The sequence below is a fragment of the Microcebus murinus genome, chromosome 12 (genome assembly GCF_040939455.1).
Source record: "Microcebus murinus isolate Inina chromosome 12, M.murinus_Inina_mat1.0, whole genome shotgun sequence".
NCBI lineage: Eukaryota > Metazoa > Chordata > Mammalia > Primates > Cheirogaleidae > Microcebus > Microcebus murinus.
Genome location: NC_134115.1, coordinates 80510739 through 80536927, shown reverse-complemented (window position 1 = coordinate 80536927; position 26189 = coordinate 80510739). Strand labels below are relative to the sequence as shown.

The 26189-nt window shown below is 39.2% G+C and overlaps 1 protein-coding gene across 1 annotated transcript in view; it reads left to right on the top strand.

Annotated features, from left to right (window-relative positions):
* The first annotated feature begins 5871 nt into the window (after positions 1–5871).
* The window catches only part of PSMD5 (proteasome 26S subunit, non-ATPase 5), a 30297-nt gene continuing 9979 nt past the window's right edge, over positions 5872–26189 (top strand). The window contains exons 1-9 of the mRNA XM_012771696.2: positions 5872–6095; positions 12535–12679; positions 13681–13794; positions 14232–14360; positions 15917–16026; positions 17926–18068; positions 21819–22010; positions 24294–24403; positions 24814–24954. Coding sequence (XP_012627150.1) covers positions 5923–6095; positions 12535–12679; positions 13681–13794; positions 14232–14360; positions 15917–16026; positions 17926–18068; positions 21819–22010; positions 24294–24403; positions 24814–24954 — 1257 coding nt within the window. The 5' untranslated portion in view covers positions 5872–5922. The remainder of the gene's footprint in view (positions 6096–12534; positions 12680–13680; positions 13795–14231; positions 14361–15916; positions 16027–17925; positions 18069–21818; positions 22011–24293; positions 24404–24813; positions 24955–26189) is intronic.

The window sequence follows — 26189 nt, the reverse complement described above, 5'->3', positions numbered from 1 at the left end:
GATAGGTGAAGCAATTTATAATCACTAATTCAATAAAGGAAGGGACTGTTTTATGCACCACTATATCCCCAGCACAGTTCATGGCATACAGCAGCAGGATCTCAATAAATACCTGTAAGACTAGTAAATTAATATACCAATAAAAGGCTGTTTGTTAAGACTAAATAGCCTCATAAAGTAAGTAGGGCTTTGGGGTCACCCACTGCATGTAGTAGTTTTAGCAGAGCATTGGACATACTGAACACTCTAAGGTGGCTTCCAGAACTCTAAAAAGAGGCATATTCATCATAGGGTGGTTGGCCAACAAAGAGCAATAAAGGTGCTGAGATGACTGGAGAGGAGGAAAGCACCACACAAGCCTGTCCCCCAACAACAACAACAAAAAGCCATTCCTAGGGAATATCTGGAACATTTGGGTCAGCAATCTCAGTGGGACACCATGCTAATAGGATTAAATATGTGTTCACCTAGAATGTATCAAAAATCTTTTTTTTTTAAAGACAGGGTCTCACTCTATCACCTAGGCTACAGTGCAATGGCATCATCCTAGCTCACTGCAACCTCAAATTCCTGGGCTCCTCCTTCCTTAGTCTCCCAAGTAGCTAGGACTACAGGCATGCACTATCACACTCAGCTAATTTTTTAATATTTTTTAAATATTTTGTAGAGACAAGGTTTTGCTATGTGGCTCAGGCTGGATTTATAGAAAGTCTTACATGAGCTCACAGGCAAAACACTAAGAGGTAAATGGGCTTTGAGATATCACCTACCACAACCCTTCATTTAACAGATGAGGTAACCAAGGCAGAATGTACAGAAACTCCACGAAAGAAGCAAGAAGCCTAGAGCTGCTAGGGCCTCTAGAAACTGCAAAGGTCACAGATTAGTGACTCACAGACCAGACACCTGGTTTTACCCTCATGGCATTTAAAAAAAAAATCTTGAGTTTGTTACCAATATTTAATATCAGCTTATTTCACACTCAAAAAATACAGATTATCTATTAATACCTTCTTGATCACTATTAGGGCCATGCTAATCATCTAGTGGTTCTAAACCTAGTTTTCAGTAATCTGTAAATACCCTGAAGTTGAATGCAACTTCCCATCTAGCTATACATTTTCCTCAGGTGCAAACCCTTAACTTTCAAAAAACTACTGAAAGAGAACTACAGTCCCAAAAAAGCTAAGGTCCGCTGGTTTACAGAGGAGGAAATAAGGGCCCGGGAAGGGGAGAAACCTCCAAAAGGTGAGCAGAGCTGGGCTAGAACCCTGGGTTCGGAACTTCTCCTACAGTTCTTTCCACCTCCCCCACCACCTCTGGAGTTACTCTGTAGTCACTTCCAACCTTGATTAACCCTTCAGTTATTTCCCAGATAAGAAAGCAAAGCCCCCAGAAAATTACGGAAAAACAAGATGGTAACTCCAACAGAGAGGGGAAAAGACTCTACCAAGTCAGGCTTAGATGAGGATTCACCAGCCAACACTCCTTCCCCTCCCCAATCTGGCAATGAAACAGAGCCCAGTCACTCCTCCCCACCTGGTGGGCAGAGAACATGTCCTGGTAACCTCGAAAACCAGCCCACAATCTCTAGGACACTGGGTGGTGTGGTGCTTCCAAGGACTTTTTCATCCACCCCCTACCTCGTTGCCTCCAGCTCAAATCCCCAGCAGCACTGAAGAGAAAAATGTACTCCTTCCCTTCCCCCTCAGTCCCCAGGTTGGAGATTTAGAGGAGGTACAGGGATTTGCAGAAGTAGCGTGGGGCACTCACCAGGAGGCAAAGACAAGAGGCATACAAAGATAGAGGCCTCAGGCAGCTTGGCAAAGGGCCATATGCCCAGCCTGTCCATGGTGTCCCTGGTAATTTAGGGGCACCAAAAGGTGGAACTGCCAGCCGGTGGGCGGTCATCGGCTGGGTGGGCACCAAGGGCCACCCGCCTCCTGTGGCCTGCCCTCTTGCCCCACCCACCCCACCCTAGCCAGGCTAGCCAGAAGGAAGTGGCAGTGGAGGAAGCAGGAATTTTCACTGGGCAACCCTTTCCCTTGAAATGTACAATACAAGCAACACACCAGACCTAAAACACTTGCAAAAATATACTATTTCCCCTTCCTATTCAAACAAAAAATCATAAAATCCCCAGAGATGATCAGATAAAAAGACATAAATTTTTCTTAGAAAACAAACCACATACACAAAATTCTTCCAATTTAAGGAGACAACCCACCAAGAAAAACAAGTGGCGCACACACACAGCTGTCTCTCTCTCTGGCCCCCACATCACCCATTCCTCCCAGGATCTCCCTTCTAAATTGTCCTTGGCTTGGAACACTCTTGCTTTCTATTCCTCTTCCCAGCGAACCCATTCTTTTTCCCAGGCCAGCTGCCCTAAGCAGCCTTTCCCACAGTTACTCCCACAGTCCTCTTCCCCCTAAGGCACTTTGCACACACTGCTGCTGTAGCATTGAACTTAAGCTGCAGGAGCTGCAAACAGGTTAAAAAAAGAAAAAAAAAAAAAAAAAGCAAGTTAAGTGATTGTTGCCCTTGTGGAATGCAGACTCCACTGTGGCCAGGGTTCGCAAACTTTTAATTCAGGTTTTTAGTGCAAAGTATCCCAATTTTAAAATAATGACAACTCTTGGGGTGAGGATACAGAGAGGCACAAATAAACTGTTTAAGGAAACTGTTCTGTATTTTAATTGTGGTGGGAGTTAGAAAAGTGCTAAAAATTCAACTGTACACTTAAATTGGCAAATTTTATTGTGTGTAAATAGTATCTTAAATAAAACGGAGAAGGTGAAATGCTGGAAACCCATTCAAAAGTGTTTTAAACTAGGCAGACCAAACAAAACACATCTGTTAACCAAGTCTGGCCTGCAGATTGCCAGCTCTCAGCCTCTATGTTTACCTATTCACCTATTTGCCATTTGGGATTATAAATTCTAAAAGGGATTATATACTTCTTAGCAAAGCGTCTGACAAAATATAGTCATCAGCTGTAGCCTAGGTCCTGTCATTTATATAGTTAGCTATGCAAACTCAGGCAAGTTACTTAACCTTCTGTGAGCTTTTGGGTTTTTTTCGTTTTGGTAAAGGAAGGGCTAATATCTCCTTCACAGGTCTTAAGTGAACATTAAAAGAGAAGATGAATGGTAAGAATGCTTATAAAATATAAGGCCATGTCACCATTTCAAAACCAAGTAGTCTCTTGTCAATTACCAAGGTAAATTCAGAAAACTTCCATTTGTAATTGAAGAACTATCTGTAGAAAAAATATGGTTAGAGAAAATGAGGTCAAGTGGTCCTAACAAAACCTTTACACTTTAAATCCACTAAAACCAAGACCATTATCTTTTCCAGGGGTCCCCAACCTTTGGTGAGTTGTATAATTATTTCATTATATATTGCAATGTAACAATAATAAAAATAAGGTGCACAATAAATGTAATGCACTTGAATCATCCTGAAACCCCCACCCCCATATGCGGAAAAATTATCTTCTATGAAAATTATCCCTGGTGCCAAAAAGGTTGGGGACCACTGTTCTATATCTATCACCTATACATATACCTATTACATTAATAAGTACTGTTAATGACCATTTACCTCAGATCCAGAGATGATATCTTTAGATGATGTCCCCAAGGTTAGCTCAAGACCCTGCAGAATTTAAGCTCAATGTTTGTTGAATGACTAAATGATATGGATGTGTGGCTGGTGATGATTAGGATGATGGCAGTGATGAAGGTGATGTGTTGGGGTAACAAGAGAAGGATGGCAGGAGATGAACTATTATTGGAAAACCAGCCTCTGGAGGTAGTTACCTCTACTCTCTCTAGATTCATTTTCAAGGTCAGAGTCCAAAGTTCAATTCTGTATTCACTTCTTGAGCATTTTCTTCAGATATATCAAGACCCTGAGTGCTGCTGCTGGAGGGTCCAGGTGCTTCTTATCCTCTACCTTCTCCTGTTCCTTATCAGATTCTGATTGGGACTCAGACTCAGATTCTGTATCCACCTCCTTCACCCACACTACTTCCTCTTTATCATTTGCCTTCCTTCTTTCTTCAACTCTTTTGCTTTATTTATCACCAAAGATTGAAACTTAAGTAGCTCATTAATTTCACTTTCCTTGATATTGATGAATTAAAAAATCTGTTTTGCAAACACTGTGATTTTTTAACTTCATCAGTTCTAGAAAAATATGCATAATCATTCACAACATGCTCTCAAAGTTTCCACCATGTTTTATTAAGAGCAGCTGGCTATCTATCATCTATTACCTCTTTTATTACTACCTCTTTTATCACTACTGAAGAAACAGTAATGTTGTAATGTTGCCATGTTTCTTTTAAACTAAGGGGAGGGTTTTTTTCAACACAGTCAGCAAGGGGTCAAACATATACGCTTGGTGTAGTATCTCCTGAATGCTTCAATTATACCTAGATCCAGGGCCTGGAGAAAGCTAGTGCCTTCCTGAGGGAGAAATACAATATAAACATTAGAAAGAGCAAAGAATAATGAATCTGGATGACTGGGACCTCTGTCCACAATTAGCAACACTCTGAATTCCAGATTTCTTTGTTAAATAACTTCAGACCTAATAGATAAAACAATTATGAAAACAACCCAAAAAGAAGGCAGCAGTTACTGATACTATGGGATGTGATCACTAGAAAACAGGAAGGTATTTTTTAGCTCTTTCCAAAAGACAAGTGGGATTAGAGTCTTTGTAAAGCTGCAGTGGTTTTATCATTTTGTCACCTGAGGCACTGGCACCAAAAAAATGAGAGAAATCTTGTTCTTAGCTTCCTCTAATCTTTCCGGATTTTTGTCTTTTTCCCTAAAAGTATGTGAAAACAAGCACTTCCAAAATAGGCTCCTTTCCTTGGCGTTGAGGATCTGCTGAGGTACAGAGAGCCTCTAGTTTTCTGATCAGTCTCTCCAGTCACTTGGAATACTGGGATACCAATTCAACATTTAACTGTCCTTCCTACCTCATCAACCTCATATTTCACAGACAGTAGCGATGTTTAAAGTTCTCAAGCCATTCCTTGCTCGCATGTAACTCATCTAGGTTGCCCACCCCAGAGATTTCCACCACTTCCTTACAGATATGTTTGGCCCAGTAGCAAATAGCCTTTGGAGTCAGATACCGTCCCACCCCCTCCCCCGGCCATGGTCTGATCGTCCGCCCAAAAAGTTAACCGGGTCTCCATCTTCTCGATGTTTACATCACGGGGAAAGCACAGCAGCTTGGAGCATATGAGTGCCATACTCTCCACGCTGGCCCGATAGCCCTCTCGTTTTTCTTAATGGTGCGCACTGTCGACTGATTAACCCCAAAAAGGCAGGACACACACTTCCCTCTGACTCACGCCTTCGTCCAGCTTCGAGAATACTCATCTTGTCTTCCAGGGGCATGACCCTCCGCCTCCTCTTGATTCGTGTCTCGCCCGGGATCAAGATTCCATCAAGGCCTCCGCTCCGCCTGGGGTGGCCTCAGTTGCTGCCCAAGCCAAGGCAGCCTCCACAACTGCCGTTGTCGCCGCAGCCGACAGCTTGGTTTTGGAGCTGCTGGGAGGCCGCCGGCTAGGCCGTTGACTTCCAGTGGGTCCTCACCCTCGCCGCTCCGCTTGCCGGGAACTTGGCAAGGCTTCCACCTCCGGGGTAAGCACGTAAGTCGCCCGGAAAACCTCACTGTGCGACCAACTGGGAGGCGCCCTAGATGACGCCACACCGAGGAGCCTTCAGTCACTGGCTAACGTTGTCACGCCCTAAATGGACCTTTCTCGCGAGGCTTGCAGCTCCGAAGCAATCTCAGGGTCAGGGTGGGTATGATCAGCAGATCTCGCGAGGCTCGAAGAGGCGCCCCGAGAACTGGCCGGCGGGTCAACCCTTGCGTGGGCGGGGGGAGGGCAAGATGGCGGCCCAGGCTTTGGCGCTGCTGAGGGAGGTGGCGAGGCTGGAAGCGCCCCTGGAGGAGCTGCGTGCGCTTCACTCGGTGCTGCAGTCGGTGCCGCTGAGCGAGCTGCGCGAGCAAGCGGCGGAGCTGCGCCTTGGTCCGCTTTTCTGCCTGCTCAACGAGAACCACCGGTGAGAGGACCCTGGAGCTTGAGCGGAGAGAGGGGCACCCCTAAGTGTGGACAGGAGGGTGATTGGGGGCGAAGGCAGTGCTTTTCTCAGTCACAGGGAGGGTGGAAAATAGCCGAAATTGCAGAGAGCGAAGGATCCTGGGCTGAGAGGCAAGAGACGAGTTTCAAACTCAGTCTGTGAGGATGCCCCTGGGTCAGTTTTCTTTTGTCGCCTGGCCTCACTGCCTTCTTGAAATATAAATTGGAGGAGGATAGCAAGGTTGTCCACTTAACAAGAAAGACTCCACATCCTTGTGTACAAGTTCTTGACTGTTTTTCTCTTCCAAAGGAATCCTTCCCTGATAATGTGGCAAAAACCATCAACATATTAAGTTCACATACCTTTTGGTCCAGTCATTCTTGTTACAGGGATTTAGTACAGGTGTACTCGCACAAAGTGTACAGTTTTGTTCTTTGGAACCTGCGGCAGGAATCACCCCCAAAGCGGCGGCAGAGGCCTTCCCACCAGGGAGTGCTCCAGACCTTCCCCTCGATATGGCTGGTTGGGGTTCTGAAGAAAGAAGCCCCAAACGCCAGGGTGATCAGTCCAAAGCATTTACTAAGGGAACTTACTTAGAGCTGGCTGCAGCAGTCCTAGGGACAGTGAGAGAAAAGTGATGTTCCACCTAGGTATGTTCGCAGCGAGGGGGAGTATGGAGTTTATATGGTTTTAAAGGCATTTGGTTCAGGGCTGGGGCCAGTTTCTTTCAGTGTTTTGAGCGACAACCTAGATACCTTTATCAGTGCCTGGGAATGTTCAAGGCCCAGGTTTGGGCTCAAGCATGTTGGGAAAACCTGCAGCTGGCTGGGTCCACAGCAGTCAAGGCACTGGGTAATTTTCGTTCAGGACACAATGAAAGAGGGAGGGAACTGGGGGGCCCTACAACAGTATATACAGGAATATTCATAACAGATGGTGTGTGACACCAAAGCACTAGAAACAATCTAAATATCCATTAACAGGGGTTCTAAATAAATTATGAAATGTTACTATGTAACATGATGCAGTTATTTAAGATACTGAGGTAGATCTATATATGTGGACATGGAGAAATCTCTAATATATGTTGTTGAATGAAAAAAGAAAATTTCAGAAGTTTATGACTCTGTAATTTTATCTTGGAATTTTCAAAAAGGATTATAATCCTCCACCTTCACACAAATACACACAGGCATGTGTAACATTGGGAATACCTACAAAGATATACCAGAAACTATTAATATGGAAGTGGGCCTTAAACTGGTAGGACAGCAACTTTTACCTTTGATTTTTTTTTTTTTTTACATATTCTTAGTGTTTGATTTAAAACACTTTGTATTTGATAATTTGATCATTTAAAGGAGTTTTGAAATATTTCTGATCCAGAAATTTTAAAATGACCTTACTACTTGAAAAAATAATGAAACACTGGATGATTTCAAAGGGCTTTCTTGGGTCTGACCTTCTAAGTACTTCCTTTTTCATAAGTGCTCTCCATTCATTAAATCCATTAGTTAACATTATTCAGATCTGCCTGTGAGATCTCTTATTTGCCCCCTTTTTATTTAGGCCCTCATTCTTTCCCTCTTGCTAGGTGTATGGTATTAGTCTGACTTCTCATTACCTCTTAGGGTCCTTTTTGAGCAAGTCTTTACCACCTGCAACTACAAACTTCTCGGGTCAGGTGGCACACATCTTTTCAATGGTTTCCCGTTGCCGGTGGTGTAAAATTATGACTTTTTGCCTGGCATTTGGACTCTTTTTAGTACATTACATCCTACTTTTCCAGCCTTATATTTTTCCTCCACTCCACTTCTTTGCATCTGTTCCAGCTACCATGTGACATCACTTACTTTCCCTGAAGCATGACTTACATTTTCCTAACTTTATTCATACCAATCCTTCTAACTGAAATGCCCTCCCATCTATCCGTATTCTGTCCATCCTTTTAGGCCCTGCTGAAGTGCCATACCCTCCAAAATGTTTTTTCGATTATTCCAGTTGCAAGTACTACTCAGATCTCCTAAAGAACATTATCATTATTTCTATTAATGATACTTGGCACTGTGGCCTTACATTATAGCTCTCTGTGTGCTTATTTCTAGTTTGTAAATTCTATGAAGGCAGGGGCTATATTTTATTCACCTTTGCATTCTTTGTAGGGTCCAGCATGTAACACAAATATATGCCCATTGAAAGGTGAGACTCAGAGTTTAGAGAGGCCACCTAGTCCAACCTCTTCATGTTAGAGATGAAGAGACTTTCAAAGATCACACTGCAAGTTGACAGCAAAGATGCAATAGGAGCTGAAGTGTGTAGGAGAGGAAGGTGAGGAATAAGGTCCATAGGGAAGATAGTTTGCTGAATGAAGGAACAGTGCTTTAGGAAACAGTTTTATTGGAAGTTTAAAGATAGAGTAATTCAGAACTGGATACATAGTAGGTGCCAACTGCAATTTGTGGAAATAATTCTCTGGATAGCGTACTGGCAGTCTCCAGATACACTGCTATTATCCTGGCTAAACCACACAGGTTGCTATATATTGGTTCAGAATCTAAGCTTGTGAATGTCAATTAGAATTTTGACAAGTTTTTTGTGAGGGAGATTAAGTCCTAAGATTACTGCTTTACAACATGGAAGTCAAACCAGACTAATTTTAAGTATTATCTCTTTGGCCTTTTGGTAACAAATGGCCACATACAACCTAACATTTGTGCACTGTGCAGCTTAACCTACCACTGCTATTTTTAAACAGCTTTTGTGAAGTATAATATATATATGTGTATATATATATATATATAATAAACTGTACATGATACAATGTACAATTTGACAAGTTTGGACATAGGTATATACCTGTGAAACCATTGCCACAATCAAAATAGTGAGGTTCCCTCCCAGCTTTTGGTAATCTCTCCTTGCCTTAGCCAGGCAACCACTGATCTGCTTTCTATTACTATTGAGAGTTTGTCCCTTTTTTGGCCAGACATGGCGTGGGTGACATATAAATGTTATCATACAGTATGTACTCTTGGGTTTGTTTTACATTAGCATAATTACTTTGAGATTTATCTGTGTGGCATGAATGAATAGTTCATTCCTTTCTATTGCTGAATGGTAGTCCATTGTGTGGATATGCCACAATTTGTTCATCCATTTCTCTGGTGAACATTTGAGATTTGAGTTGTTTTCTATTTGGGGATATTACACATAACACTGCTGTGAACATTCATGTACAAGTCTTTACATAGACATAGTCTTTCTTTTCTCTTTGAGTAAATACCTAAGAATGGGATGGCTAGATGGTATGGTAGGTATATTTAACTTTTAAGAAACTGCCTAACTATATTCCAAAATGGTTATACTGTTTTACATTTCCACCAGCAGTGTATGAGAGTGGATTATAGACCTAAATATAAAACCTAAAACTATAAAACTTTTAGAAGAAAACATGAAAAAATTTTTGCGACCTTGATTTAAACAGATTTCTTTGATACAACAGCAAAAGCATGATCTATAAAAGAACAAATTAATAAATTGGAATTCATTGAAATTAAACAATGTGTTCTTCAAAGGTTGCAGTTAAGAGAATGAAAAGACAAGTCACAAAATGGAGAAAATATATAAATATATCTAGTGAAGGACTTGTATTTGGAATATATAAAGAACTCTCAAAACTTAATAGCAAGGAAAGAAATAACCCAATTAAAAAATGAGCAAATGACCAGGCATGGTTGTTCACACTTGTAATCCTAGCACTTTGGAAAGCCTAGGCAGGATCACTTGAGCCCAGGAGTTCTAGACCATCCAGGACTCTGTGTCTACAAAAAATAGAAAAATCAGCTGGGCTTGGTGGCACACATCTCTAGTCCCAGCTAATTGGGAGGCTGAGGTAAGAGGATTGCTTTAGTCCAGGAGTCAGAGGCTGCAGGGAGCTATGACGATGCCACTGCACTTTAACCCAGGCAACAGAGTAAGACCCTGTCTCAAAAAAGGAAAAAATAAAACCAAAAAAATAGGCAAAAAATTTGAACAAGAAGATATATGGATGGCAAATAGGCACTTGAAAAGATTCTCAACATTATTAGTCACTAGGAAAATGCAAATTAAAATCACAGCAAGATTCTACTGTACATCTGTTAGATTGGCTAAAATTTTAAAAGGCACCAAAGCAATCCAAGTGTCCCTCCAGGGATGAATGAATAAACAAAATGTAGTATATACATACAATGGGATATTTTATGTATAACCTTAAGAAAGAAAGGAAATTCTGACAGATAAACTTTGAATATATTATGCTAAATGAAAGAAGCCAGACACAAAAGGAGAAATACTGTATAATTCCACCTATGTAAGATATCTAGAATAGTAAAATTTAGGGAGACAAATTAGATGGTGTTTGCCAGGAGCTAGGAGAGAGGAGAATGGCGAATGTTTAATGGATACTGTTTTCTATGTGGAGAATGAAAAAGTTCTGGAGACAGATAGTGGTGGTGGTTGCACAACAAAGTAAATGTACTTATTGACACACTTAAGAATGGTGAAAATGGTAAGTTTTATGTTATGTATAATCACAATATTTTAAAAAGTGAAAAACCTATAAGCCATCACTCCCCCTTTCTCCTCTTCTCCCCTCCCCCAGCCCCTGGCAACCGGGAATCTTTCTGTCTCTATGGATGTCTATTCTGGACATTCCATATAAATAGAATCATCGTAAAGGAAGCTTTTTGTGTCTGGCTTCTTCCACTAAGCATAGTATTTTTAAAATTTGTTCATGTTGTGGTATGTATCGGTACTTTCTACCTTCTTATGGCTGAATAATATGCGATGGTGTGGGTATATCACATATATTTATTCATTCAAAAGTTGGACATTTGGGTTTTTTCCACTGCTGTATTAGTGTACAAATTTTTGTATAAACATGTTTTCCATTATCTTGGGTGGAAAAACATTCTTAATATTCCCTTTGGCTCAGTTATGCAATATGGAATCCCTAAGATAAAAGGATATGTTCATTTTTAAGGCTTTTGATTTGTATTGATTAATCACCTTCTAGAAAGATTGTCCCAATTTAATTGTATAATTAGCAGTATATTAGCCCATTTATTTGTACTGTCTGTCAAGAGACAAGGAAATTGTTCTTTTTTTTTTTAAGGAAATGGTTCTTTTTTTTTTAATTCCGACTTCAACAAGCATCAGAAGGAGAAATCGTTCTTGAAACACCTTCTGTATCTGCACCTAGTAGTCGTCAGGTTCTCTAACTGCTTTTGAATCTTTTCCATCTTCTTCCCATCCCCATGGCTACTCCTCTGCTTCTCTCTTTTATCACCTCTTACCATTGACTGTCTTATAACTGAAAATTCTTTCTCTAACATTTATCCAGAGTGATTTCTGTAGGTCATATCTCATCATTTTACTTCTCTGTTTAAACTACTTTATGGCTTGCCATTGATTTTCTGGAAAAAAGTCTAAATTCCAAGTATGACATAAAAGACCTGTCAGAATCTGGCTTCTGTGCATCCTTCCAGTTTCATTTCTTGCCATTCATCTCACCCTTTTACCTTCTCCCGCCATCTCCCTCATTCTGACCCCAGTCATGTTGGTTCCTAGAAAGTATAGTACTATGTCTCATTCCTCTGTGCCTTTTCATCTGCTTCTACTTCCTTTACCTGGACCACCTATCTTCTAGATAACTGGTACTTTTTCTTGAAATTTAACTTAGATGTTACCCTTCTGGGAAGCCTTCCCCATACCTTGTATTCTTTTTGTTTGTTGTTCTTATTTCTTTTTTTTTTTTTTTTTGAGATAGAGTCTTACTTTGTCACCCAGGCTAGAGTGCAGTGGTGTCATGATAGATAGCTCACTGAAACCTCTAATTCCTGGGCTCAAGCGATCCTCCTGCCTCAGCCTCCTGAGTAGTTGGGACTACAGGCCTATGCCACGACAGCCCACCTAATTTTTCTTATGTTTTGTAGAGATGGGGGTCTCGCTCTTGGTCAGGCTGGTCTGGAACTCCTGACCTCAAGCGATCCTCTGGCCTCGGTCTCCCAAAGTGCTATGATTACAGGTATGAGCCACTGCACCCACCCCTTGTCTTCTTTTTTAAGCTCTTGTAGCTTCTAGCTATAGCCTATAGCATTTATCTACCTTGATTATAGTTACCTTTTTTACTTTTCTGTATTTTTCATTAGACTGAGCTCCTTAAGGCTAGAGAATATATGTTATTCTTCTTTGTAGCCCCAGCATAGGCATGGCATGGAACAGGTACTTAGCAAATGTTTGATAAGTGAGTAAAAGCTGCTGTTTTAAAAAGAAGTCTGTGTGGAGGAGATCCTCATTGAGCTAAGCTTCATGTATTGTTAGGCTGTTACTTCCTATCTGGCTGGGCGTGAACTAATGAGATCTATGGTGTCTCCTTTAGGGAAAAGACTACTTTGTGTGTGTCCATTCTGGAGAGACTGCTCCAAGCTATGGAGCCAATTCATGTGGCCCGGAACCTCAGGGTTGACTTGCAGAGGGGATTAACTCACCCTGATGATTCTGTAAAGATCCTCACTCTTTCCCAGGTATGAAATTTTACTAGTATATACAAGAAAGAATCAACATTGATCACCTGCTCTGGGCCAGGTTCTGTGCTGGGTGTCAAAGACAGAGAGATGAAGAGAACACGGTCTCTCTCTCTCTCTCTCTCTGTCCTTATATGCATAGCTGACTATAACCTGGGTGATACAAGCTGAAGTAAGAAGTTCCATTAAGTACCATCTGAGTTCCTTTTACATGCCAGGTATGTTGCCATATGCTGTTGGAGTTGCCAAGATAAATACAACATTTTTCCTTCCTTCAGGGAGCTCCTAGTCTAGAGAAAAAGATTCCTATGTGTTCAAACAGCTACTCTGCTATGTTATGTCCTCTTACAGTGGCATGAACTAAATGCTTTTGGTCATAAAGTGCTAAAGGTCACTAAACTAACAGTTAAGACAGTAATTCTTACCAACCTGGTAACCAAAAATATCCTACTATTTGAGTGAAGAACTGCTGATAAGGATTATCTTGTTAAAATGTTAGTTATCCAGTAGATACTGAACTACTGCTTTTCTTTTTCTCCTCTAAAGTGTTTATTCAATAAAAAGGTGGAAAGTATCAATTTATTCATTGACTATTTATGTGTCAGACCCTGTACTAGGTGCCTTACCTGTTCAGTCTCATTTAATCTTCTTAGCCATGGTCGAATTAAGTATTGTATTCTGATTTTACAGATAAGAAAGCCTCATTGAAGTTATTTAATTTGCCCCAGGTCAGTGCAGCTAGAAATAGACAGAACTAGGGTTTGTATTGTTTTCACTCAATGAGCTATCTCACCTCTTTACACACTATTTTTTTTTCTTTTTAAAACTATACCATATGTGTGTTTGGCTTAATAAATTTGGGTCATTTTGAATTTTTAATGACTTGTCTTATAGCTGTGATCACTAACTCCTAAAATAACTGCATACTAAGAAAATCTGACTATCATGTGTTCACATGTTGCCCTACTTTGGAAGAATGTTTCTGATTTTTTTTCTTTCAGGTTGGAAGAATTGTTGAAAATTCTGATGCTGTTACTGAGATTCTAAATAATGCTGAATTACTAAAACAAGTTGTTTATTGCATTGGTGGAGAGAATCTATCAGTAGCTAAAGCGGTAAGTCTGCTAGAATCATCAAGTTGAATATGCAAAGACCTCAGTGTCCTAAAAGACATAGAAAGGCCTTCTAAATTGAGGTGAGGGTTTAGAATGAATGGTTTGTGTAACTGAATTTGCAACCTCTTGTATATGATATCAAAAAAATAAGTGGTTGTCAAATTCTAATAAACCCCTTCTATTTTCTAAAACATAACATATCTGTAGTAACCATGATAGGGCTTACATTGGGTTGCTTGATAAGAAGCAAAACTTGCACAATCTATATTCTGTCAAGAATACCTGTGTCTTGTCCAGTTATAAATAATAGCTAAAACATAGTGAATGCTCATTGGGCAAGGTGCATTGCATGCACGAATTTTAATATCAATCATAATGAAGTAGATATTAATGTTCTGTGTTTTTGTGACTTAGGAGATATTTTGTTTCCTTATAAGGCCATCAAATCCCTGTCAAGAATATCACTAACCCAGGCTGGACTGGAGGCTTTATTTGAAAGCAATCTGCTGGATGATTTGAAAAGTGTAATGAAAACAAATGATATTGTTCGATACAGGGTATATGAGGTAAGACCAAAAGCATACTTTCTGTTGCTTACAAAGCAGAATACAGGAAGGGCTTATATTGGCAGGCAAGATGGCTCATTTAATATGCATTCATTGAGTATATGATCTGTGTTAGGCCCTATACTAGATACTGGGAATAAGGGATGCATTCCCAGCCTAGTGTGTGAGACAGTCATATAAAAATATTCACAGCACAGTATACGTGGTATAATAGAGGAGATAGCATTGAAACCAGACTTTGAAAAAATTAGTAGTAGTAGTAAAAAGAAGAAATGGCTTTTATTTGCACCAGCTTTGTACTAAGCACTATTCTAAAATCTTCACATATATTATCTTTAATTCTCACAGTAAACTTTTTGTTATAATCATTAACATCACTATTGATGGAGCAGTTGACCCAAGTCTGCACACTTAATAGGCTGCATATTCAAAAAGGAACTCTCTGCATTCTAATTCTGCCTTTAGAACTCTTTCTTACTTTGCATGTCTTGTTACCACACTACCCTGGTTTTCCTTCTGCCTGTTTATTCTCAGTCTCCCAGCTCATTATCCTCTATTAAACCTTTAATTATTGTAGTTCATGAAGCAAAGTTTCAAGCCCTGCTTTCACTGTACTCTATAATCATTCTTAGGCAATTTTATTCATCTTAAGATTTCAGTTCCCACCTGTGCTGATGACTCTTGAATGCAAATTTCCAACTGAGACCTCTCCTCTGAGTTCAGACCTTTATATCCAGCTGCTTACTCACTCTCACCCTCTTGGACATATTCTAGGCCCCTCACACATGTTCAAACCAAATTCCTGATCTTCCCCATCTACCCTGTACCTCCCATAAAAAACAACAGCAACAAACTGGCCCTGTCTTATGGTACACATAGTTGAATATTAGACCTTGTCCTCATTCTTTCTAAGGCTTTGATTTTTCTGCTACATATCCATTTAGTCATCACAATTTTACTTAAACCCATGCACTTTTTCTTCATTGTTATAGCCTCCACCACCCTAGACTAACCTATAAGTGTCACTCAGCTGGACTACTGTATTTGCATCCAAATTGGTCTCCCCTCATCCACTAAGATAGATCTTTAGTCTTTCTTCACATGCAGTCAGAATGATCTTTTAAAAATCCAAACCTGATGCTGTCAGTTCTCTGCTTAAAACCCTTTACTGTCTTCCTGTATCTCTCAGTAAGCCCTTAGGATATACCTGTTGAATGAGTGAGTGAGTGAGTGACTAACGGAATGCATGAATGAATGAATGCTTTTTATATAATCTGTTTATTGTTGCTGATTCAATTCTTTTGTACCCTGACTGATGATTTCTAGAGGGAAAAAGCGCTGATAAACCCAGATGTAACGGTATATTTCTGTGCCAAAGTAATTTCTTATGTGTTCAGTGAAGTGTTTCTACTTGAAGAGACAAATAACAGATTTTTATTATAAAAATTCAATTATAGAAAGTATTAATACCTAGTCCTGCATTTAACTTAAAATGAGATCTATCAGATTTGGGGCTGTTTTGACCTTTTTTTCCTTTTTCTATTCTTTTCCTTCAGCTAATTATAGAGATTTCTTCTGTGTCACCAGAATGTTTAAACTACTGTACCACAAGTGGATTGGTAACCCAGCTCCTGAGAGAACTGACTGGTGAGGATGTGCTAGTCAGGTGTGTTGACTTAGAGAGTTCTTAAAGCAAAATGTCCTCTTTTGGAGGGACAGGAAGCAACCTTGGGACTTACCGTGGTTTTCCCTATTAGAGCCTGTGCCCAGGTTGTAATCTCATGACTGATGTGTGTCCTGAAAAAGGGGCCTTTAGAAAATTGATCAAATTACATTGACACATTGGAACTTGGGAAAGACCCACAATTTGCTACTTTCAAGTGACTGTGTTCCCTGTCCCTAGACATGTGTGCTCTTAAAATGTTGTAGTGACATGGCAGCTGCCATTTTATCGTATGCATTTTTTGGCATAGTTAAATAGCAGCACTATACCGTGATAGATAAAGCATAGGCTTTTACAAATAAAGGCTTGAGCTTATATATCTCTCTGCTACTTACTGTTTGACCTTGAAAAACTTATTGTAATCTTTGTATACCTCAGTTTCCTCATCTCTCAGATGGAACAATAACAACTCTACCGTAAAGATATTATGAGGATTACTCACGCCTGTAATCCTAGCACTCTGGGAGGCTGAGGCGGGTGGATTGCTCAAGGTCAGGAGTTCGAAACCAGCCTGAGCGAGACCCCGTCTCTACTAAAAATAGAAACTAATTGACCAACTAAAAATATATATACAAAAAATTAGCCAGGCCTGGTGGCGCATGCTACCAGTAGTCCCAGCTACTCGGGACACTGAGGCAGTAGGATCACTTGAGCCCAGGAGATTGAGGTTGCCGTGAGCTAGACTGATGCCACGGCACTCATTCTAGCCTGAGCAACAAAGTGAGACTCTGTCTCAAAAAAAAACCACAAGATATTATGAGGATTAAGTGATTTGACCATAGAAACCAACATAATGCCTAACATAAGTCCTCAAAGAAATATTGATTCCAATATCTTCCAACCCCTATTCCCCTACCTCCCTAAATCCCCTGTAATATCTGCCAAATATGTCCTTGTTAATATTCCACAGCTTATTAATACTTCCTCTCTGTTGAACACTTGGCTTGCTTCAAGTATTTTGCTGTTATAATAGCATTGTAATAGTTATCTTTATGTATATAGTTTTTATTTTTCTTAAATGGTTTTCTGATTGTCCTGTTCTTTACATGTGCCTGAATTTATTAAACCTATATGCATCAATCAGACACTAGTTTAGATTGTTTCAAAGCATTTGAGTATCTCAACCTAATAAGAAAATTAATTTTGTTAATTTTTTTTAGCCTTATATCAAATTTTGTTACATCGGAAAATACCTGCAAATAGTTAAAATACTCCAGGATTAACTGTAAAAATACTTTTAAAAATTATTGTATTTGATCATGGATGTTAGATATTAGATGATAGTAAAGAATTATTATTTTTTAATATGTGGCAATGGCATTATAATTATGTGAGGAAATATTTATGGTTTTTAGAGATGCATACTGAAGAATGCAGGGTAAATGAAGTATGGAAGATGACTAGGATTTGCTTTAAAATAGTTCAGCACAAAATGGGAAAAAAAGATGAAAGAAGCAAAATCTTGATAACCGTAAAATCAGGGTTGTGGGTACATGGGGCTTATTGTACTATTCTCTTTACTTTTTCATATGTTTGATATTTCAAAATAAAACAAAAAAATTTTTTTTTAAATCTAGGAAGCAGCTAGGTTATAGTGGAAACAATACTGGGCCTCAAGTCAGAAGGTCAAGATTTAGGTCTAACCTCTGTCTAGAATAACAATGTGATTGCAGATAAGTCACTGCAACTGTCCAGGCCTTGTGTCTTCATCAAAAAGTAGAGGCAAGATTATTGACCTTTCAGATTTGGTGGGAAGAATTAAATAAGACAACCTATATGAAAGTAATTTGTAAACTATGCTAATCATATACAGAATCTTGTGTTTTCTTTCTGACATTTTAGAGCCACCTGTATAGAAATGGTAACATCACTGGCATATACTCATCATGGACGACAGTACCTTGCTCAAGAAGGAGTCATTGACCAGATTTCTAATATAATTGTTGGGGCAGATTCAGACCCTTTCTCTAGCTTTTATTTGCCAGGTAAGAAACAATGATGCCTGTGTAAATGATGATACATGTTTTATTTCTGAGTTATCTCTGATAGAGGAGGCCAAGGATTATTTACCTTTGAGCTGATTCCTTTTAAAAGATACCCATAGCCACTAATTCAGCAGCACATTAAAAGAATCATTCACCCTGATCAAGTAGGATTTCTTCCAGGGATGCAAGGATGGTTCAACCTATGCAAATCAACAAATGTGATACACCACATTAACAGAACGAAGGACATAACCATATAATCATCTCAGTAGATATAGAAAAAGCATTTGCCAAAATTCACCTTTCTTTTATGGTTAAGTCTCAACAAATTAGGTATAGAAGGAATGTATCTCAGCATAATAAAGGTCAAATATGACAAACCCACAGCTAATGTCATATTGAATGGTATAAAGTTGAAAACTTTTCCTCTAAGATCAGGAACAAGACAAGTAATGCCCACAATTACCACTTATATTCAACAAAGTACAAGAAGTTCTAACCAGAGCAATTGGGCAAGCAAAAGAAATAAAAAGCATCCAAATCAAAAAGGAAGAAGTGAATTTGTCCCTGTTTGTAGATGACATAATCTTTTATATAGAAACCTAAAGACTCCACCAAAAAAACTTAGAACTAAAATACAGGCCGGGTACAGTGACTCATTCCTGTATTCCTAGCACTCTGGGAGGCCAAGGCAGGAGGATTGCTTGAGCTCAGGAGTTTGAGACCAGCCTGAGCAAGAGCAAGACCCTGTCTCTACTAAAAATAGAAAAATTATCCAGATGTGGTGGTGTGCACCTGTAGTCCCAGCTACTTGGGAGGCTGAGGCAGAAGGATCACTTGAGCCCAGGAGTCTGAGACTAGCCTAAGCAACATATTAATAGCAAGATCCAGTCTCTACAAAAAAGAAAAAAATTATCTGGGCATGGTGGCAAATGCCTATAGTCTTAGCTACTCTGGAGGCTGAGGTGGGAGGATCCCTTGAGTTCAGGAGTTTGAGGTTGAAGTAAGCTATGATGCCACTGCACTCTAGCCTGGGCAACAGAGTAAGACTTTGTCTTTAAGAAAAAAAAAAGTCCAAGCTACCCAAAGAACTATACAGATTCAGTGCAGTCTCTAGCAAAATTTCAATGATGTTTTTCATGAAAGAGGAAAAAACAATCATAAAATTCATATGGAACCACAAAAGACTTTGAATAACCAAAGCTATCTTGAACAAAAAGAACAAAGCTGGAGACATTACCCAACTTCAAATAGACTACAAAGCTATATAATCACAACAGCATGGTACTGCCATAAAAACAAATACATAGACCAATGGAACAGAATAGCGAGCCCAGAAATAAATCCATGCACTTGTGGTCAATTGATTTTTGACAGAGGTGCCAAGAACATGCAATGGGGGAAGGACAGTCTCCTTAATGAATGTTGTTTAGACACTGGATATACACATGCAGAAGGATGAAGTTAAACTGTTATCCACAATGTATATAAAAATCAACCCAATTAGTTAAACATAGCACCTGAAACTGTAAAACTACTAGAAGAAAGCATAAGGGGAAAGAAAGCCTTACGATATTGGTCTTGGCAAAGATTTTTTGGATGTGACCCCAAGAGCACAGGCAACAAAAGCAAAAGTAGTCATGGGATTAGATTGAACTAAAAAGCTTCTACACAGCCGAGAAAACAATCAGAGTGAAAAGGCAGCCTATGAAATGGGAGAAATTATTTGCAAACTATATATCCAATGAAGGATTAGTATGCAAAATATATAAGGAACTCAATAGCAAGAAAACAACCCAATTCTAAAAAGGGCAGGGCCCTGAATAGACTATTCTCGAAGGAAGACATACATATAGACAACAGATACATGACAAAATACTCAGCATCAGTAATCCTCAGGGAAATACAAATTAAAACCACCCCATTAGAATAGCTAATATCAAAAAGACAAAAGATAACAAGTATCAACAAAGATGTGGAGAAAAGGGAACCCTTACACACTGTTGGTGGGAATATAAATTAGCACAGCCATTATGGTAAACAGTATGGAGGTTCCTCACAAAATTAAAAATAGAACTACTATATGATCCTCCAATCTCATTACTGAGTATATATCCAGAGGATATGATATCAGTATGTCAAAGAGATATCTGTACTCCAATGTTCTTTAGAACATTATTCACAATAGCCAAGATATAGAATCAGCCTAAGGGTCCATCAGTAGATGATGAATGTCATATGTATTCACAACAGAATACTATTATGAAAGAAGGAAATCATGTCATTTGGAACAACTTGGGTGAACCTGGAGGACATTATGTTAAATGAAATAAACCATGCACAAAAAGACAAATACTGCATGGTCTCACATGTGAAATCTAAGAAAACTGAACTCATAGAAGTAGAGATTAGAATGGTGATTACAGGGCCTGGGATGGGGGCTATTGAAAAGATGTTGGTCAAAAGATACAAAATTTCAGGTAGGGGGGAATAAGTTCAAAATCTGTTATACAACATGGCTACTATAGTTAATAATAGTGTATCATATTTTTGAAGGTTTCTAAGAGTAGATTTTAAGTGTTCTCACTACAAAAAAGATGTGACATTATGTATATTTTAATTATTTCAGTTAGCCATATCACAGTGTATACATACATTGTATATAGTAAATATATACAATTTTTTAATTTGTTGATTTAAAAGATTAATTTTAGGCCGGGCACGGTGGCTCACGCCTGTAATCCTAGCACTCTGGGAGGCTGAGGCGGGCAGATCGCTCAAGGTCAGGAGTTCGAAACCACCCTGAGCAAGAGTGTGACCCCGTCTCTACTATAAATAGAAAGAAATTAATTGGCCATCTGATATATATAGAAAAAATTAGCTGGGCATAGTGGCACATGCCTATAGTCCCAGCTACTGGGGAGGCTGAGGCAGGAGGATTGCTTGAGCCCAGGAGTTTGAGGTTGCTTTGAGCGAGGCTGACGCCAGGGCACTCACTATAGCCTGGGCAATTAAGCGAGACTCTGTCTCAAAAAAAAATAAAAATAAAAAATAAAATAAAAGATTAATTTTATAAAACAGAAGATAACTCATAGCCCCTTCATGAGGTAGAATCTGTTGCCCTGGGAGCCATGTGCTATTGACTCAGATTTTCTGGACACATAAGTACCATTTAGAGCATCAGGGTTTTTTTCTCTTGAAGATCCACTTAAAAGAAACATAAATAATACTACTAATGACATTTTGTAGTATAGTTCAGATTCATCAAACCTCTGAGTTGGAATCTTTAACAGAGGAACTACTCCAGCCATTCTATTTTAGTGTATGTTTGATTCATCTTTCTTGAATACTTCCAGAAATTGAAGATTTATTCCTTCCTTCAGTAGTAGCCTAGCTTATTTTACTGATTAACATATCTGTTTAAAAATTTCCTCCTAATAATGACTCTAAACCTGCCTTTCTATAATTTGTATCCACCGGTCCTTGTTCGTTGTTCTCCATCTTGCACATGACAATACTTCCATATTTGGACCCAGCTCCATTGACACCCTGGGATTTCTCTTCTTTTAGGACCACACATGACAGGTCCTTCAGTATCTCCTAATGGTCTCTCATTTTCAGGCAACATAGTGTTTTAACCTTTCTTCTCCTTCTGGTCTGTAGTTTATTTCTGTTCCTATGAAGACATATGGCCCACAATTTGTGCTATCTTGCTCCTGTACTAAAATATATGTTTGTAAATATCTTTAGGTTTTGTGAAATTTTTTGGAAACCTGGCTGTCATGGATAGTCCTCAACAGACCTGTGAGCGTTACCCAGTCTTTGTGGAAAAAGTCTTTGAAATGATGGAAAGTCAGGACCCCACCATGATTGGCGTAGCAGTAGACACAGTTGGAATCCTTGGATCCAATGTTGAAGGAAAACAGGTTTTACAGAAAACAGGTCAGTCTGACTTGTCTTGGCTTTATTTAGGGGTGTCTTAATTTTTGACAAGCGTTCAATATATAAGTTCATTTGCTGGTGAGTTAACTATCTTGTAGAAACTATTCTATGGATGGCAATCTTCTTAACCATGTCTTGGACTTATCTCTAAAAGTCTTCTAATTATTACTACTGGAAACCTTTTCTTTTTACTTTTCACTGTTTAGGGGTCTACCAACCAATTTGGACCAAACACTGTTTCCCCTTTATGTCTTCCTTGAATAGTACCCATGGTACAGGAGTCAGAAAGATTGGATTCATAACTCAAGTCTAACAGTAGTTTTTGTTTTTATTTTTATTTTGTTTTGTGTGTGTGTGTTGTTTGTTTGTTTGTTTTTTGGAGATAGAGTCTTGCTATGTTGCCCAGGCTGACCTTGAACTCCTGGGCTCAAGTAATCCTCCTACCTCACCCTCCTGAGTAGCTGGAACTAGAGGCCTGCACCGCCATGCTTGGGCCTGACTTAGTTTTTTTTTTTGAGACAGAGTTTCGCTTTGTTGCCCAGGCTAGGGTGAGTGCCGTGGCATCAGCCTAGCTCACAACAACCTCAAACTCCTGGGCTCAAGCAATCCTGCTGCCTCAGCCTCCCAAGTAGCTGGGACTACAGGCATGCACCACCATGACCTGGCTAATTTTTTCTATATATATTAGTTGGCCAATTAATTTCTTTCTATTTATAGTAGAGACGGGGTCTCGCTCTTGCTCAGGCTGGTTTTGAACTCCTGACCTCGAGCAGTCCTCCCACCTCGGCCTCCCAGAGTGCTAGGATTACAGGCGTGAGCCACGGCACCTTTCACTACTAAGTAGGCCAGTGTTTTTCAGGTATTAATCTTAGAGATCTTTTTGAACTTCTTTTATTCCACTTTTCTAGGCCTCATTTTTGTCATTTATAAAAAGGGCATAACAACTACTTCTCAGGGTTGTGAATATTTAATGAAATTTTGTTTTATATTTGTAATGTCAAGGAAGGAAAAGAAACAAAAGTTTTTGATAAGATTTTATGTTAAGAAACTTTCATGGAACATCCATGACTATCTTAACAGTACAGTGGATTCTACACACAAAAAAGGAACATGCAGTGCTATTTTTTAAACCATCATGAAGTATATGTTGAAGATAAAAATGCTGTTGTGTATCACAACTAATATCCTTGTTATATGTACTTTACTAAGTGCTTTTATCTATGACATATAATCCTTTTACAGTCCTGCAAAAAACATACTATTGTCAGTCTCATTTTACAGATAAGGTAGATGAAGCTCAGAGAAATTAAGAAAATTTTCTAATTTCGTACAAACAGGGCAGCTGCTACTCAAATCCAGCTCCTTTAATTCTAGTTCTATATACTTTGCCTTATATATGCTGCATTGCACATAATTTTGTGTTTTAGGCCTGTCCCTTCTTTGACCACATGCTTATTTTTGTGTTGAAGTAGGTTGGTAGAGATTGTAGTGTATGAAAGTATACTTTTAAAAATCTCACTTTCACTTCACACTCATTAGAATGGTTATTATATTTTTTAAAACAACATAAAATAATAAGTGTTAGGATGTGAAGAAACTATAACCCTTGTGCTTTCTAGTAGAAATGTGAAATGGTGTAATTACTGTGGAAAACAGTATGGTAGTTGCTCAAAAAATTAAACATAGAATTACCATATGTTCCAGTAATTCCATTTATATGTATATACTCCCAAAAACTGAAAGCAGAGACTCAAACAGATGGTTGTACTCTCATGAGCATAGCAGCATTATTGACAATAGATAGAAAAGGCAGAAGCAACCCAATGTTCATTGACAGATAAATGAATAAACAAAATGTGGTATATACAAACAATGGAATAGTACTCACCCTTTAAAAAAGAATGAGATTCTGGCACCTGCTACAGCATGGATGAACCTTGCCAGCAGCATGCTAATTAAATCAGGCAGACACATGAGGACAAATGCTGTATGATTTCACTTACGTGGGGTACCTAGAACGGTCAAATTAATAGAGACAGGAAATAGAATAGTGGTTACCAGGGGATGGAAGTAGGGAAGAACGGGAGTTATTTAATGGGTACAGAGTTTCACTTTGGGTTAATGAAAAAGTTCTGGAGATGGGTAGTGGTGATAGTTGTACAATAATATGAATGTACTTAATGTACTGAACTGTATGCTTAAAAAATGGTTAGAATAGTAAATTTATGGTTTTGTTTTTTTTTTTTACCACACACACATAAATCTCATTGTTATCCTTCAAAGGAACTCGCTTTGAACGCTTGCTCAAGAGAATAGGATATCAAGCAAAGAATGCCTCGACAGAGCTAAAAATTAGATGTCTAGATGCAGTTTCATCTCTTCTGTACTTACCAGTAAGTAGATTGGTAAATTAATGAAGGATGGTGGGGTATGTTTTGGGGAATAAATCTGTACCAGATAACATAATACTAGTTAATATAAACATTGACCAAGTGTCATCTTTCTTTTAATAAAAGAAGATAACCCTCATATATCATTAGTGACATGTGACAATTTTAAGTTAAAATGGAATCATACAGTGTTAGAACTGAAGAGATCCTAGAGATTGCTTAATCAACCTTATTAGAAAAAAACTGGGAATGGTCTGGGCTGGGTTTGAGGAAGAGTGCTCCAGACTTAGCCAAGATGACACAGCAAATTAATGACAGAGTGTTATCAGAACCCAGGTTTCCTGACTTCCAAATGAGTACTTTTCTCCAGATAAGTTAACCTTGTGATACGATGTTCTTTTTCTGTCCTGTAGCCTGAGCAGCAGACGGATGACCTGCTGAGGATGACAGAATCCTGGTTTTCCTCTTTATCTCAGGACCCCCTGGAGCTCTTCCGTGGCATCAGTAGTCAACCCTTCCCTGAACTGCACTGTGCTGCCTTAAAAGTGTTCACAGTAGGTATTCTGTCCTCATCCATGGGTCCTTGTGGGACTCTGCCAGTTCAACACATGAGTACTTACAGTGAGCCCATCCCTATGCCGTGCTCTGGGGATACACATGTACGCAGTACAATTTCTGCCTTTTGCTACCTCAGAGACTAATGAGGGAATCAGATGTGTAAACATAAAAGATTAGGTGCCATTTGAAGTTTGAACAGGGTGCTATGGAATCACAGAATTAATTCCAGATTCTTTATCTGCCACCTTCTATTGCCCCAGCCCTGGTCATCTTCCTGAGCCTTAATTCCTGTCATTGCTGTCTTGGCACTTAATGCTCCGGTGATAGCAAACAGCTTGTTTCATGTCTCTGGACTTTTGCTGTGCTCTCTGCATCTAATGCTCTTCCTTAACTTTGATTTTTAGCCTCATTATTTCTTCAAGGACTAGCTCAGGTATCTCTTCTGCATGCTTTGCCCAAACTGACATGGTTGAGTTAAGCAATATTGGCTCTCATATATTGCATTTATTCATTCATTCAGCAAATATTTGTTGAGTTTCCTTTCTTGCTCAGTACAGGGGATACAACAGTGAACAAAATATATAAAGACCTTCCTTTCATGTAGCTTTCTGTCTATTGAGGGAGCCAGCCAGTGAATATAATTGTACAGTTACTTATATAATTACAGCTGTGGTAAGGATTATACTTCTGTGTTCTATTTATTATATTATGTAGAAAGTGTTTATTTATTGACCTATCTCACCTATTAAGCAGACTTTGTTGAGAGTAGGAATCATATCTGATTTATCTTTCTAGCCCCAGCACTTAACCATGGTGCCTGGGCTCATAGAAATGTAGTAATCACTTTAGTAATCTTATCAATAATGGGATCTCAGGCACCATACTTGGCTTAGACTGGGAGGGAACAAGGAGAGTGTCAGGGACAAGAGCAAAGGCTTGCTGAGGGTGTGATACATGATCTGGGTCTTGAAGGATACAGATATTCCTATCATCTTCAAAAACAGATTTTTTAGACTGCTTCAGTGAGCTTTGTAAATAGTCATTGTATCGGTTGGCTATTTGGCTCCTGCTTGGTATCATCATTAGTAGTTTACTTTGTTTTTGTTCTTCTACTTTATCCTCTGCTTAGTTGGCTGCAGTTACAGAGATAATTATTTATTGGTTGGGATGACTATTTTTATTTCAACCCACCTTTCACCTGTGGCTACTAAGTAGGCCAGTGTTTTTCAGG